Here is a 16,983-nt window from a genome sequence, read left to right on the forward strand (position 1 = left end):
CTGTTTTGACTTTGTCGTATGCCCATTATCTTGACCAGCTTCAAGAGTGCCCACTTAGAGTATTTGTTGAAAAAACAAAATATTTTTTTGAGTAATTCATCAACAAAATTGGAAATACAGAATTTCCTAGGAGTGTTTTAGTAAACTAGGCTCTCAAAGTTCAGGAGAGTGTATAAAGGAAGATAAAAATTTGGTAATGTCAAAAATAGATATAATTAAACCATTAAACATTGCCATATAAAAAATCTAATCACATTTAAAATTTTATTTTAATAACTCTTCAATTTCAATGTTTTTATTGTAATTTTTTGGTCATTGAAAATATTAAATTGATCTTGTTTAAGGATTGATCTTTGACCTGTAGTATCAAAACACCATTATTTGATCAAACAATTTAAGATTTATGTGTATATAAAACAAGAAAGTTTGTATTTAATGCATTTTTTTAATCTTTTTATTCAGTCAACAAATAAGAAACCTCGAAAATCTCCAGGAGAAAAGAGCAGAATTGAAGCTGGAATTAGAGGAACAGGTCGCGGAAGAGCTAATGGGCACCCTCAACAGAACGGCGAAGGGGATCCTGTCACCTTATTTGAGGTGGTGAAGCTGGGGAAGAGTGCAATGCAGGTAATTCTTACATGTTTTTATTTCCTGTGTAAAGCAAGGCAACCAATAATGTATATGGAATCTGCTAGTGTGCACATTGACACTTCACGTGGATTGTGTGTGTCAGTGTCTGTATGTTTTTGATGGTACCTTTTCTACCCAGCATCTTGATTCCTCTGAGCATGCACTCTACTACTTAGTCGTTCCTCCAACCTCTGTAAGTTTTGGCTAAGTTTTGGCTGAGCCAAATGTTATTCTTTGTGGGCTGTGTGTTTCGGTTTAGCTTATAAAGGACATTTGTTTATTACCAAGGTATTCTTTCAGTTACACTGAAGAAAATGATAGTAGGAAATGCCCAAGAGAATTTGTATTGTCTTGATGTAGTTTTGACCTTGATTTGATATGTGTAACGTGGATTTTAGAGTATTGAGAGCAGTTTGTCTGTGTGTGTGTGCTGTGGGGGATGTTTGGAGACTCAGATCCTTATGATTATATAATAAGCACTTTATATATTGAGTTATTTCCTTAGCTTAGGGTGATATTTTTACTGTTTTTCACATTTTATTTTTATATTTTAGTAATCTACTTAGGGTCTCTTATATTTCATTTCTTCAACAATAAAATAAAATGATCCTTGATTTTATTGATGACTTCATTAAAAATATAAACCAGAGTTATTTGACCACTCCTTTAACGTGCTACATTATTTTTTACTATCAAGCTATACTCATCACGTTAGTCTTTGTACATACATTAAAAAAATGGATTTTGTTTTTTGCTTCAGGGCCTATTTTCTTAAAATTATACATAAATACCATATTTCCAATAATTTCAACTTTTACTCTTCACACGAAGTGGAGGAATTAATAAAATGCATATATAACTTGAAGGTGTGTTTAGTTGAATATGCCGCGTATTAAATACAAATTTGAAATCTAGCACTCTGGTGGCTAGGCAGGAGGCTTATGAGCTTGAGGATAGCTTCTGCTTCATAGGGTGGCTCTTCCAGAAGAACATATAAATAATCCAGTAATTAAAAAAAAAAGGAGTGTAACTGGGCAGTGGTGGCCTATGCCTTTAATTTCAGCATTCAGGAGGTAGACAGATCTGTGAGTTTGTTTACTGGCCTGGTACTTAGAGCTCATTCTAGGACAGCTAAGGCTACAGAAAGAAACAGTCTTGAAAAACAAACAAACTAACTTTTCAGTTTCAATTTCTTTGTACTGGTGTTTTGTATTTCAAACTTAATTGATAATTTAAGAAAGTATCAATTATTATGTTAATTTTTATTTTCTTGATAACCAATTATTAACATTAAGCTGAATTTTTGTTTAATTTCTCATTTGCTCATTTTAAAATTGCATTTCAATTTAAGTCTGAAAAGCATGTTAGTAATTTATGAGCTAGAGTTAACACTCAGGACCAATACAGTTTGTTATTAGTTTGTCTTTATTTTTTATTTCCATTTTATTTTAAAGCTCTTAAAGGAATTTAATTTATATTGTCTTTTTTATAAATTGATATGTACATTGGTCTTTGCATTGTGTGACCACCAACAATGTGGGATTATATTGGTAAAATTCTAAGTTGCACAACAACTATTGAATTTCCAGTTCTGAAGCAGTAAATGATGGTCTGTATATTAGCGTATTTTAAAAACCAAGTGTCTTGGCCATTAAGTTTGAACATATATTCATTAGACTTTGAGAGAAAAATATTAACAGGCTATAGTCTTCTCAATTTTGACTAGAAAGAAAAACATAAGAATTAGGGAAGAATTATGTAAACATGAATTTACATAAATTTAATATTCTCAGAAATTCTGCATTTTTATGTAAAAGCACATATTATAAATATTTTAAAACGTCATAAGTGGACATTAAAATTAATATTAATAAAGCCTTTTAAAATTTTTTTACCAAACTGGCTAGTCGTGGTAGTATGTATACTTTTGTAAGGTTGATGTTGTTAGTTTTGTGTATGTGTGTGGTAGTGGAGTGTGAACATAGGAGTTTAGATGGCTGGGAACCCAGAAAGCAAGCAGCATACATCCTTGGAGCGGAAGTTGTGATCCAGCTGATGTGGTTTCTGGGAACCACACAGCAAGCACTCTTTACTCCTGAGCCATCTTTTGAGTCCTATCATCATGTGTAATGGGGGCTCTAGGGATTGAACCCACATTCTTTGACACATATAGCAGCCACTTTATCAAACGACCTATCTACCCAGCCACAAAATAATGTTATATGAGCAAAATGCTATATTTATTTTAAACAAATTCTTAATCAAGGTAATATTTTATATATTACTCTAACATCACTTTTCTACCACATTTTCTGAATATGGATTATTAGGACACTATATCCTTCAGAATTTGATTTTGATGTAATATTTTGAGTATAATTTTATTGCTTTCTTTTCAACTTTTATTCACTATTTTAAAAACTTTTAAAATAATTAGCACTCATATTTTTCTTGGTATATTGAGATTAATATATAAACTTTGGTCATTTTGTTTTTAACCTTGCAACCTATTGGTGGCATTTTATTTTGTATTTATTTGCCTTCTGATTTTTCAAATTTATTTGTTTTTTTGCTTATACACTCTGGCTGTGATTTATTCAGTATATCTTAATATTGTTTGTAGACAATATCTCCTAAAAGTAGTATATTTGATCATTTTTATTATATTTAAAGTGTAAATGTGGAATTGTTTTGTAACAAATTTTCTTGTGTCGTTCCCTATCCAAGAGCATGAATGCTTACAAGATTGAGAAGGACCTTTTATTAATTTCATTATTTATTGCCTATCCACTTCAAACATAATGCCATGACAAACTGTCCTGTAGAGAGTATAAAAGCTGTGCATGGTCTTGTACTCCTCTAACCAAAGACTGAGGCTGGAGGAGCATGAAATTAGAGCAATATCCTACCTCAGACATACATGTTGGACTGAGGGATTACATGATGTCAATGAATTTGGAAAAAATGTTTATGTATTTTTTATAGAATACTATAATGAACAGATTTGGGTTTTAATAGAGAAGAACTTGGTGGTATTCAGGAACTCAACATTTGTAGGTTAAAAGAACTTAAATTACTTCCTAAGAAATGAGAATATACAGATTTGTCTCAAAAGTAAGGTTTTTACTATCCTTGCCTACAGTTAAAGCTCAAGTGCTACTAGATAGGTGTAGGCTTATAATCATCATCTAGTACAGTACTAATCTGATATGTCCTTAAAAGACTAATGTTTCAGAGCTGCTTCTTGTCACTAGTGGTGATGCTTTGGAGGTTATGCAGCCCTTAGCATATAAGCCCTGCTTGCCACAGTTAGTACCTATTAGGTGGGACGTTAAATGTTTCCTGGTTTCAGCTTGCTCTTGTCCTTTTTGATTAGCTACCATGTGAACACGTCTCTGCTGCTGACTCCTACTGCCATGACCTCTTCTCTGCCTTTCTCATCAATAAAGCTGAAATTCTCTGAGACTGAAAGCTAAAATAAAATTTTCCTCTCTTACAGTATTTCCTTTAGGAACCTTGTCACCGCAGTGAGAAAAATAATTGAATATCATATATCTCAAGCTGTCTTTCAGTGTTCCTGTTACACTTATTATTCATAGTTATAAAAATTACCTAAATATTTAGACCAAAAATAAATTAATAAATAAATAATCATTTAATTAATTAAAATAGTGAATAAATCAAACAAAAACAGATTAAAAAATAGAACCAGTCTTAAAGGCTGAAAATAAATTGTTGAAATATATTGTTTAAAAAATTAGTGGGATCATTGTATGAAAATATTCAAGAATAACTTTTCTTTAGACATTTGCATAGAATGTAGCCCAGAGAAGGAAAGAAGATAATAATAAGACAATGCAAATTTATGTCAGAAATGCAAGGATGGATTGATATTAGACAATCTTGTACTATAATGTGTCAGATAATCATGTTACAGGAAAAGATATATACTATCTGAATTGGTATTGAGTCTGTATAAAAATTATTTCATACTCATTGTAAAAACTTTATGAATGGGGAAAACAAGGAACTTCTGTTGACAGTAAATGTTAATGTTCCTCAAGACCACACAATTCTCAATGTGTCTTTTTCATAGTGAAATACAGACATTGTCCCTGGGCCAAGCATTATTTATCATTACTGCTTATTACTTGCTGTATGGAATCCATAGCCAGTGTCTTAAACCAACAATAATGAAAAGCCAAACAAAATATGAAAACAACAAAAGTGAAAAGCTGTAGTAATTGCAAAGAACAGATGTAGCCATATTCACAGAAGATGAACATGTTTGTATTAAAATTTCAAGGGAAAATTTCCTATAGTGTTAAAACTGAGAATATCAGGGTTCTTTTACAGAAAATTAACATTAAAAAGTGACGTGGCTCAACTTGTATAAGCTCCTAGCCGTGAAACCTGATGAACTAAATTTGGCCTCCAGAATCCACGTGATAAGGGGACAGACACAGTTTAATCTTGCAATTTGTCTTCTGACCTCACATGAGCCCTCTCTCTCCAAAAATTAAATAGGAAACTCATGGTTTTATATAGCAATAGGAATAGTTAGCATAATTTGCTTGATCATGTTTACATTTTTGTCAGTTTCTTTCTTGGAGCAATTTTGATGATGATTGGTAGGTATTAAGAGATTGGAGTCAGATACCAACCGGTTTTTGAAAGATCTTATGGAGAAGTGACATTCATGAGCTTTTCAGTTTTATAATGGAGGAAAAATTATCCACACTGATACTCCTGTGCTGTTAAAACAAAATTTAAGATCTTAAGACAAGTAACTAGTTGTATTAGATAATTTCTCATTTTGTTTAACTTTTATGAGAACTAGTGGTTGGTTTTGTATTTTTTTCATCTTCATAAGGTAATTCACATAAGTTTCTTCTAATTTCTGGCTTTTCCCAATGTAAGAGGCTCCATGTCATCTGTAGGTAGTCAGTTAAAAATAAATAAATAAATAAATAAATAAATAAATAAATAAATAATAAATATTAAAAAACCCAAAAAACAACAAAAATGAGACCCCAAAAAACAGTACTTATTTAGATGTATTTTGTCCCTTTTGTTCCATTCCATTGATAGGAACTTACTTTAAAGGGAACCTAGAAATGTAGTCTTTGGCTACAGATTTGCTTCCTTACTTGAATGTATGGCTTAAAAGAGAACGTGCATTTGCCACACTGTAGTTATTTTTAAAGTAACCACAGAAAAGGTATACAACAATGGTTTTGTTTCTAGCTTCTCCAAAACATATTACAAAAGCTTCTTATTAGTCATAGGTTAAAAATAGGTTATGTTTAAGTTACTTAGAATTGGAGTTATGAAGGGTTATCAACTCAGATTAACAGTTTTCTGAGATCCAAGGGTGTAGCTTGGTGGTAGGGAACTTCCTTAGCACGTGTAAGAGTCTTTCCTTGTTCACTACATAAGTAGTAACTTTTCTCACCACGTTGTTGTATTATATCCAAAAAGGTACCTGTTTTTTTCCTTATTTAAACTTTTACTGAACACATTGCTATTATAAAACATTTTGTAGTCTTGCTAATTTCAAGTCTTAAAGTAACTGGTGAGTTTTGATAATATTTTTTTTCCCTTAAGGTATTTTGTATCACATTGTATGTAGATAGTCTTGGGTAGACTAAGGAAAGAAGTTATCATTATTGCTTGAAACTAGTAGTCATATGTATACGCAACTATGAATGATTGTTCACACACACACACACACACACACACACACACACACACACACACACACACAGAGCTTTTTATTCCATTAAGTATGTTTTAGGAAAAATTAACTTTTTTTAGGTACATGTAAACATTCACATTGTTTGTAGATATTTAAATATATGCAATGGTGTGTTCTAGTTTTACTTTAAAGGAAGAACGTAAGTATTTTTGCTTCTGTCTAAAGTGCTCTTTTATATATTGTCAGGAAGGATCTTAGCAGTAGTAAATGTCACATGAAATGAGATGCAGTAGCACTTGCTATCACAACAGCAAAAAGATGCTGGAGACACGAACGTTTTGCATTCAAGGAAAAACTAGGCTACAGAACTAAGTGAGATTGTGTCTGGAAAATCAAAATAAATGAATATGTGAACAAATAGTGTATGTCCATGTATAATGAGATTTCTTTTAAAAAAGACTATTTAGCTTAGATTGAATATGTTCTCACTTTATTCTTTAGCTTTGAACATAATAAAGCAAAACTCTTTATGAAAAAGTTCATTTCTAAGCTGCTAAAACAAACTGAATATATGTTGAGATGATTTCTTACTGTTTGCTAGGCTTTAGCCTTAATCCTTTGATCTAGGGCTACAAAGAGAATTGTCTCCTGCTGGTAAAGCTATTTGAACCTAGTACTGGATTCCTTAAACTGAAGTCAATATTAAAATCTGGAAAAATGAACATAGATGGAAATAGTGTTGAGACATTGGAAATTGACAGATGGATTTTAGTGAGAGGGGAGCAGGGAGTTATCTTTGGTATTTTAAAGCTTGTTATTGTCACTGAGGATTTAATTTATGTAGCCTAGGAATTAAAAGAATTCTTTAATTTTCCTCTTGCAGCTTTACAGCACACATTTAGGAAATGACAACTTAGCTATTCAACAAGAAGAAAACATTAGTAGGTTATGATTGATGCCAAGAACTCCTTTGTAGAGTAGAGTGTTTGCAGATAGTAGAGTGTGTGTCTCGGTTTACTTGAGACACACCAAAGTGGACAAAGTTCTAATCTGGTTTGTAGTAATTTTAGAAAGTATTTATAGATGACATGTGGTTAGCATATTTGGAACAGAATAGCAGTAATGTCTATCTATTAACTGGCATGCTCTAATTGGATAACATGGTCATTAAGAACCTTCACGCAATGTCTGTCACTATAGGAAAGTGTAGATGACTCCTTTTGAGAACACATAACACTCCTAAAGGGAGATACACTAATACAGTAATATAGTTTCTAGAAAGTCCTTCTCTAGGGGTTTGTTCCTCTCTTCATTCAGAGTCGTATGTGTAAATTAGTCTGGATCTGAAAACTATGAGAAAATATAACTTTTTTCTCTGTCTCCCTAAATCAAGTTTTATCTATCAGGTTAGAGTTTTAGCTATTGAATAAATCAAATAGTACATTAGTAGAATAATCATGCATTTTGTTCTCACTGGTACTGGTTATTACCGACCACTGAGCTTCTCTGCAAGTTGAGATACTTCAGTAATCACAGTGTCCAAGCTGTGACACACATGATTCGTCTACACTGCCTTTGAAGGTGGAGTGTGGTTACTTAGTCTGTGTTACCTTGAGATGTCATTATCTACATTGGATACTGAGAATGTGGGTTATGTGGGTCCCAAATAACGTGGTCTTAATGGCCATGATATAAATTTGGCTTACAGAAAAGGATATCCCCTGAATTCTATAAAGATATGTATGTCTACTCTCTTTATTAGTATAGCTTCCAAAAGCTTCCAGGAGTTTTGGAGCAAAGTAGAGTAGTAGTGTCAGTATATTTATTTCTCATATGATAGATTAAATAAAAATTCTTAACTCTTAAATCATTGCATTCTGTATCAATACCAAAGAACCTCTGGCATCATACCTATTAACTTTATTACCATCTCCACACAAACTAATGAGTTCATTCCCAATCTCTAGTGAGTGTACCAGTAGTAATGAATTTTCCTGTTAGGAAAGTATTTCTACTTTCTGGTCAAATATTGTTAAAATATATTTTTATACTTTTTAAATAAGGAATGGGGTTTATTTATTTAATTTTACTTTTTACATATTCATTTTGCATCCCGCTCACTGCTCCTTTCCTGGTAACTCCCTTCCACAATCCTCCCCCTTTCCTCCTTCCCTTTTCTTCTGAGCATGTCTCTCCCTCCCCAGTATCCCTCCCACCTTGATACTTCAAGTCTCTGCAAGGATATGCACTTCTTCTTCCAGAAAGGTCAGACAAGGCAGCCCAGCTAGTAGAACATATCCTGAGTACAGAGAACAGCTTTTGGAATAGTTCCTGTTATAGTTGTTTGGGACCCACATGAAGACTAAGTTGCGCATCTATGTAGGTCAAACCTGTAAATGTTCTTTGCTTGGTAATTCAGCCCTAAGGGTCCAGGTTAGTTGATTCTGTTGGTCTTCTTGTTGAGTTTCTATCATCTTCAGGGCCCACAATCCTTCCTCCTATTCTTCTATGAGAGTATCCAAGCTTCCTTCACTGTTTGGCTCTAGGTGTCTGTTTCTGAGTCAGATGCTGGGTGGAGCCTCTCAGAGGACAACATGCTCCTGTCTGTAAGCCTAACAGTATCATTAATAGTGTTGGAGATTGGTACTTGCCCATGGAATGGGTCTTAAGTTGGACCAGTTATTGATTAGCCATTCCCTTAGTCTCTGTTCCATCCCCCATTTAGACAGAATAAATTTTGGGTTAAAGGTTTTTTGGGTGGGTTGTTCTCTTTATTGTTCCACTGGGGTTCCTGCCTGGTTATAGGAGGTGGCCTCTTCAGGTTCTATATCTCCAGTGTTTTGAGTCATGGCTTCATTGATTCTTGGGTGCCTTCCTTATCCCAGGTCTCTGTCTTGTCCTGGAGATGCCCCCCACATCACCCTTGTCAGTTGCAGATTTCCATTCACTTTCATGGCCATATAGCCGTCTCTCCTGTCATACCCCCCACCCCCCAACCTGACCCAGAACCTCCTCCCCTCCCCCATCCAAGTTCCCTCCCTCCATCTGCCTCTTATGACTATTTTATCCCCCATTCTAAGTGAGATTCAAGCTTCCTTGCTTGGATCTTCCTTCTGGTTTAGCTTCTTTGGGTCTGTGGAATGTAACATGTTACCTGTATGTAAAATGTTACTACTTATAAGTGGCTAATATCTGCTTATAAGTGAGTACATACCATGCATGTTATTTTGGAACTGGGTTACCTCACTCAGGATGATATTCTTAAGTTCCATTCATTTGTTTGCAGAATTCACGATGTGTTCATTTGAATAGCTGAATAATATTCCATTGTGTAAATGAACCTCCCTTTTTATCCATCTTGCAGGTGAGGATCAGGTTGTTTCCATTTTCTAGCTATTAGGAATGAAGCTTCTGTGAACATTGTTGAGCAAGTGACTATGGGATGTTGCAGTGGGGTTTATTATTTAAAGAATGAGTTAAGTAAAGTGTAAAATTTACCTTGGAAAGCTCACTTTAATCGGTGAATTTCATAAAGAGGCTAATTCATAAATTAAAGGGGTGGGAATTACAGGAGTGTTTCTTTCTTCCTGATAGGATTTTGCTCCTTTTTTCTAGATGTGCCATACTATCAGATAACATGTTGGAAGGAAAGTAGCAGTTATAAAAGGCTCATGATATGGAGCTGCTTTCATAATGAAACAAAAGATAAAGGTCATCACAACTGACCATTTTGGTATCAGTCTGTGTCCTGGCCAGTTTTATGTCAGCATGACACCAGCTAGTGTCATCTATGAAAATGCCTCCATAAGATTGGGCTATAGGTAAGCCTGAAGGGCATTTTCTTAATTAGTGATCAACAAGGTGGGGGGACCACTGTTGGTGGCAGACTGAGCATGTCATGATGAACAAGTCAGTAAGCAGCACCTCTCCTGGTTCTTTGTGTCAACTTCTACCTCCAGGTTTCTGCCCCGCTTGAGTTTCTGTCCTGACTTCCTTCAGTGATAGACTACAGTGTGGAAATGTAAGCCAAATAAACTCTTTTCCAATCTACTTGGTTGTCATGTTATTTCATCCAAGCAGCAGAAACTTTGCTTGTGGCTAGTTGTGTGTGTGTGTGTGTGTGTGTGTGTGTGTGTGTGTGTGTGTGTGTGTGTGTGTGTGTGTGTTTAGTAATCACATGATGTCCTATTCCAATACTTATCTGAAAATTTTTCACATTTTAGGCATTATATAGTTTCCATCCTTCAATTTGAAGGGATTAAAAAAAGCAAATACATATTTTTCATATTCCAGCAAACATTGGATGTTTAATGTGCCTATATGGAAGGAAAAGAACTCTTTGGCTGTCTGATCAAAAGCGGATAGGGGCACTACCAGTTTCTATTGAGTTGGAATGGGCTAGAATCCTAACTATTGATTTAGGAAAGTACTACTATGAAGATCTAGTAGACAAAATTGTATAAGAAGGTTAAAAATGCTGTAAGTTAAAATGAAGAGCCGTTATTTGAAACCCAAAGTATGAGAGCAACTAAGGCTAGGCAGCTTTTATTGTAACCTAATAGGATTATCATTCTAATTTATTTTACTAATTAATTTTGTTTTTTTCACAACTAAGTACAAACAATCTGGATTGTTCTCACTCCCAACCCCCAGTTTTTCTCTCCTTCCTCCCTGTAAGCCCTATTTCCTGCCTTCATATATGTTTATATTATGAACCTTTGATTTTTAACAAGGGCCTGTGAACATGGTTTTGGAACTGTCTTTTGGGGGCTGATGGGATTACCAGTTCATGTACAGCAGAAAGCCACAGCAGGCGTCCTCTAGAATCATATAATAACTCATATAGTTCATCTGGGAGGGTTGCCCTTTGCGCCCCTCTTTGTTCTGTGATTGACTGCTGGAAGACTTAGTCTTTTACAGGCTTAGCACAGGTAATGCTAGGTTCTGTGAAGTTGCCCAAAAAGAATTTTTAAAATTTTTTTAGTCTTTTTTTCCAATCTTTAGATTCTTACTGCTCATTTCCCCATGATGTTTCCTGAGCCCTAAAAAGGTGGTATAAATTTCCTATTAGAGCAAGTCACTTAAGGTTACTACTTCTCAGTACCTTTTGGAGCCATGATTCTCTGCGTTTACTACCATCCATGCAATCTTTAGACTTTCATTTTTTCACAACCGAGTACAATTTCAGTTCATATATATTTACTTACTAGTTACAGATCTAAAAAGAATAGAACTGGGCCTGAAGAGTGTCTCAGTGGTTAAGACCAAACTAACTAATCTTCCAAAGGAAGATTTTAGCCACTACAGTACACTACGTTTTCATTATCTATTCATTTGCATATACACATCTAAACTGATGCCATTTTTTAGGGTGCTCGTGGGACAGCCAAATCTCAGTTTAATAAAGATCCAGAAACTAGTCTTTAAGTTGGTAAAAATTTTAAAATTATCACTAAGTTATCATTTGAGAAAGACCCTGAAATATACCCAAAGCTTGACGGAGAGTTCTCTTAGGAAGCCAAACTTAGGAGGGCAGTTTCTCTTCACCAGGCCAGAATCATGATTTTATTGGAAAAGGTAGCATTGTGGTCCAATGGATAGCAAGAATTCACTACATTGCCTTGGCCAAAGCTGGTTAGCAGTTGCTGTGCATCAAGAAGCAAAACTATATATGAGACTTGCATTATGTGTGGCCTGTATTGTGAGCGCTCTATGAAAAGGGCAGCCTTTAGTGTTAGGTTGGAGCACAGGAGCAACAAAGTAAACTCTTGACATTTGGCGGGGCAAAACCACTAGTCAGTTTCTTTTTGTATATGCATCACCAGTGGACAGTGACAAAGGAAAAAACATGCTCCCAAAGAGTGTCATTTAAAAAACAAACAGTGAAACCCAGGCAAGACTAATAAACACAACTCCAGGCTTTGCTTATCAAGAATATTTTAGCTTAAACCTAAAAATAAAATAACCACATAAAGTTGTCTATAATTATTACATAGTATACAGATAATATTACTGTATTGCAGTATAAGAATTTACAAAAGAAGAGTAATGCTACTAAAAACTATGGCAAAAAGTGTTACATAGTATTTACTGGCTACATAAGATGCAAATCTCCCCCCCCCCCATTCCAGATTAGGGTCCATTGTCTGTTCTTCCACCCTTTTCTTTTGGGAGCTCACTGTGTATTCCAGGATTTCATAAAACCCACAGCATTTCTACTGCCTTAGTTTCTCAGATACTAGGATTAGTAGAACGAGACGCCACACTGGCTTAGATTAGCATTTTGAGTTTGCAAGCTATAGATAATAGTGTTTTGGTCATATGCTTGTCTTATTTCAAACCAGATGAATCTACCTGTTAGCATCACTACAGAATATAACTTTGTCTGCCTTTGTCTTAACCCTATAAAATAGTTTACAGAAAAATGTATATTGATAAGAGTTTCAAAAGTAAGATCTCAGTGTATACTGCATACATAGATGGATGGATTGGGTTGATCTTTATGCTAATAGGGATTTTAAAGGGAAGATTGAATACTTGACTGCTAATCAGACAGATTGTTCTTCAAATATATTCTCCCTATAGCTTTGTCTTTGTCTTTTCTCTCACATTTTACACTTTTTTACATTAGATTCCTTAGGAAAAACTCATAATAATGATTTTTATTCTGTCCTCTAGTAAGTTGATTATAGAAAAATGTTATTTTGTCAACTATAATAAGTGTTTCAGGTTCCTTTTATGACCGTTTTTTTTGTCTTAAAGTCTTAAGAGTAGAAATACTTGGAATGATTAGTAGCATAAAATCCTGAGTGTTATTCTTTGAAAGTTTTATGTCTTCCTGTGTATGTCTCTGCATATAAAGTTGCTTTAAGAATCGAATTACATAATAGTACTTACTGAGGGGAAAAAACTAACATTTTTTATTATTAGTGCTAGTGTCCTAACTATTTTATTATATGAACTAATAAATTATAATTTAGTAAAATACCTTTTTATAGTTACATTTTAAATGGGGTAAACTCTGATACCCACATTACTTAACTGTTTCCATTGATAGAAAAAGCATATGTAATATCTGTAGGCAGAAGGGCTGATTTTGGCAGAAACAAATATCTACATACTAAAATTTAATTTTTTATTTTACTTCATATAAGAAAATTCCGGGATGCTCTTGGCAGAAAGATAGTTCTTGCCTTCTTGTTAAATCCAGATATAACTCAACACATGCTCCCTAAGTCTTAGCTAAAATAGTATGTACCATTTTAAATGTGACTTAGAAAACTTTCCTATGAAAATTTATAAATGATTCTCTTTTTAATAAGTGGACCTTAAGTTTAGGCTCCAGAATAATTGTGTGTCTATAATTTTATGTATATAAATTTAGAAAGGCATAATCAGAATTGTACTTGATTGTTTTTTCTATCTTAGAAATAAAGATATAAGGGTTATGGTGTTCTTTTGTGTATTCTGTTTATATTCTGTAACACTCAGTTTTATGATAACATGTATATCAACAAGGTCATATTTATTGCTAATGTTATTTGTGTCTTTTTACATAATACTTTCTAGTTTTTTGCTTTTATCAGTTGGAAAAAGATATGTATTTAAAAATTCTCAGCCACCATTGAGATTTTCCTTCTTTCCATTTGTTTTAATCTAGTTTGAGAATCTTTTTATTTGGTATATACACATTTAGAATTGTTACAGTTTCCTAAATGAATGTACTTTTACTTTTGAAATCTTTGATAATGTTGTCTTCATTTCTGTCCTGTCAGATATTAATATAGTCACATCAAGTTTCTTCTGGTCAATTTTTCACAGCATATCTTTTGTTTTTATGCTTGTATTACAGCCTATTTCTACTAACTCAAATGCCTTTCTTGTGTATACTTTGTAGTTGGTTCATTTTGCAAGTTCTTTTCAGTGTTCTTGTTAATCACAAAATATCAATAATCATATCAGCTATTGGGTTCAAAGTAATAGATTGAGCTGAAATTTGCAGACTCTTATAGAAGATGAAAAATTTTCAAACAGGAGTCAAGCTGACCTTGAACTTCTTTTATAGCTTAGATTGTCCATGAAATTTTGATTCTCTTGCCTCAGCCTCACCAGAGGTTGAATTACAGATAGACACCATCTTGATTGTCACAAAAGACAGCCATGTTTTCTTTTATTATTAAATTTATTCCTTCACTTAACATAGCTATTATCAGGTTCCACTGTCCTAGTATGCCCTCACACCGATCCTCTTCCCATTCCACTGTCCCCTTCTCCTTTGAAGAGAAGGGAACCCCCTTCTAGGTATCACCTTAGCCCCCCAACCTCTGGCACATTATGTCTTTGCAGGACTAGGTGCATCCTCTCCCATTGAGTCCAGACAGTGCAGTCCATTTAGGGGATTGGAATCCACAGATAGGCAGGCAACAGATTCAGGGACAGTCCTTGCTTTGGGTGGCCCGCATAAAGACCAAAATGCTCATCTGCTACATATGTGCAGGGCGCCTAGGTCCAGCTCATGTTTGCTCCTTGGGTGGTATTTCAGTCTCTAGTAACCTCTGAGGGTCCAGTTTAGTTGACTCTGTTTATCTTCCTGTGGAGTCACTGTCCTCTTTGGTTCACACAATTCTTCCCCCAACTTTTTCATAAGAATCCCTGAGCTCCATTTAAATTTTGGCTGTGGGTCTCTGCATCTTTTTTCATTGGCTGCTGGGTAGAGTCTCTCAGAGTATAGTTATACTAGGCCTTAGTATTATTAATGGTATCTGGGATTAGCTATTGCCCAAGGGATGGGTCTCAATTTGGACCAGTCATTGGTTGGCCATTTCTTCCTTCTCTGCTCTGTCTTTGTCCCTGCACATCTTATAGGCAGGACACATTTTGGGTGAAAAGTTTTGTGGGTGGGTTGCTTTCCTTATCCCTCCCCTGGGAGTCCTGCCTGACTTCAGGACACGGCCTCTTTAGAATTTGTATCTCCAACTGCTAGGAGTCTCTGTTACAATTTGGGGCCACCTCTCAGTTCTGTCCCTCCATTCACCTCCAGTATCTAATTAATTTCCCTTCTGAGAGAGGTATAGCCAACCTCCTTTGGGCCTTGTTATGTGGCTTCTTTGGGTCTGTTGATTATAGCATGGTTATCCTGTAATTCACAGCTAATACCCACTTATAAGTGAGTATGTACCATGCATGGCCTCACTCAGGATGATATTCTCTTCTCAAGTTTCATCCATTTGCCTGGGATATTCATGATATCCTTTTTTTTTTTTTTTTTTTTAAAATATCTGAGTAGTATTTGCTTGTGTAAATGAAACACACTTTCTTTATCCATTCTTCAGTTGAGGTATAACTAGGTTTTTTCCAGTGTCTGGCTATTAGGAATAAAGCTGATATGAACATGGTTGAGCAAGTGTCCTTGCGGGATATTGAAGTATCTTTTGGGTATATGCCCAGGAATGGAATAGTTAGAGAACTGTTACCAATTTTCTAAGAAACCACAAAATATCCAGATTGGTGTTCAAGTTGCACTCCCACCAGCAATGGAAGAGTGTTCCCCTGGTTTCAGATCCTCCCCAGCATTTTCTGTCAGTTGAGTTTTTGTTCTAGGACATTCTGATGGGTGTAAAGTGTAATTGAATAGTTGTTTTTATTTGCATTTTTCTGATGACTAAGGATGTTGAACATTTCCTTTTTTTTAATTGGATATTTTCTTTATTTACATTTCAAATACTCCCTTTCCTGGTTTCCCCTCTGAAAACTTACCCTCTCCCCCTGCTTGTATGAGGGCACTTTCTCCCCAACCCCCACTCACTCCCTCCTGCCTCCCTGCCCTGGCATTCCCCTACACTAGGACATTGAGCCTTCACAGAACCAAGAGCTTCTCCATCCATTGATGCCCTATAAGGCCATCCTCTGTTATATATGTGGTTGGAGCTATAGGTCACGCCATATATATTCTTTGCTCTGGGGTATCTGGTTGATTGATACTGTTTTTCTTCCCATGGGGTTGCAAACCCCTTCAGTCCTTTCTCTAACTCCTCCATTGGGGACCCTGTGCTCAGTCCAATGGTGAGCATTCACCTCTGTATTTGTCAGACTCTGCCAGAGCCTCTCAGGAGACAGCTATATTGGCTCCTCTCAGCATGCTCTTTCTTGGCATCTGCTATAGTGTCTGGGGTTGCTGACTGTATATGGGATGGATCCCCAGGTTGGGCAGTCTCTGGATGGCCTTTCCTTTAGTCTCTGTGTCACTCTTTGTCTCCATACTTCCTCCTGTGAGTAATTTGTTCCCCCTTCTAAGAAAAACTGAAGCACCCACACTTTGGACTTCCTTCTTCTTGAGCTTCATGTGATCTGTAAAATGTATCTTGGGCATAAACAGGCTGAGAAAGAAATTAGGGAAATGATACCCTTCATAATAGTCACAAATAATATAAAATACCTTGATGTGAGTCTAACCAAGCAAGTGAAAGATACGTATGACAAGAACTTCAAGTCTCTGAAGAAAAAAATTGAAGAAAATTTTAGAAGATGGAAAGGTCGCCCATACTCATAGATTGGCAGTATTAGTAGAATAAAAAATGTCTATCTTGCCAAAAGCAATCTACAGATTTAATGCAATTTTCATCAATATTCAACTCAATTCTTCATAGAGTTAGAAA

General features: G+C 35.2%; 1 protein-coding gene across 3 annotated transcripts in view; it reads left to right on the forward strand.

Annotated features, from left to right (window-relative positions):
* The window catches only part of Stag1 (stromal antigen 1), a 371,976-nt gene that overhangs the window by 114,974 nt on the left and 240,019 nt on the right, over window positions 1–16,983 (forward strand). For all 3 annotated transcript variants that reach the window (XM_032910192.1, XM_032910191.1, XM_032910190.1), the window contains one exon: window positions 463–627. In XM_032910192.1, the coding sequence (XP_032766083.1) occupies window positions 463–627 (165 nt within the window). The remainder of the gene's footprint in view (window positions 1–462; window positions 628–16,983) is intronic.

The sequence above is a fragment of the Rattus rattus genome, chromosome 8, assembly GCF_011064425.1.
Source record: "Rattus rattus isolate New Zealand chromosome 8, Rrattus_CSIRO_v1, whole genome shotgun sequence".
NCBI classification, from domain to species: domain Eukaryota; kingdom Metazoa; phylum Chordata; class Mammalia; order Rodentia; family Muridae; genus Rattus; species Rattus rattus.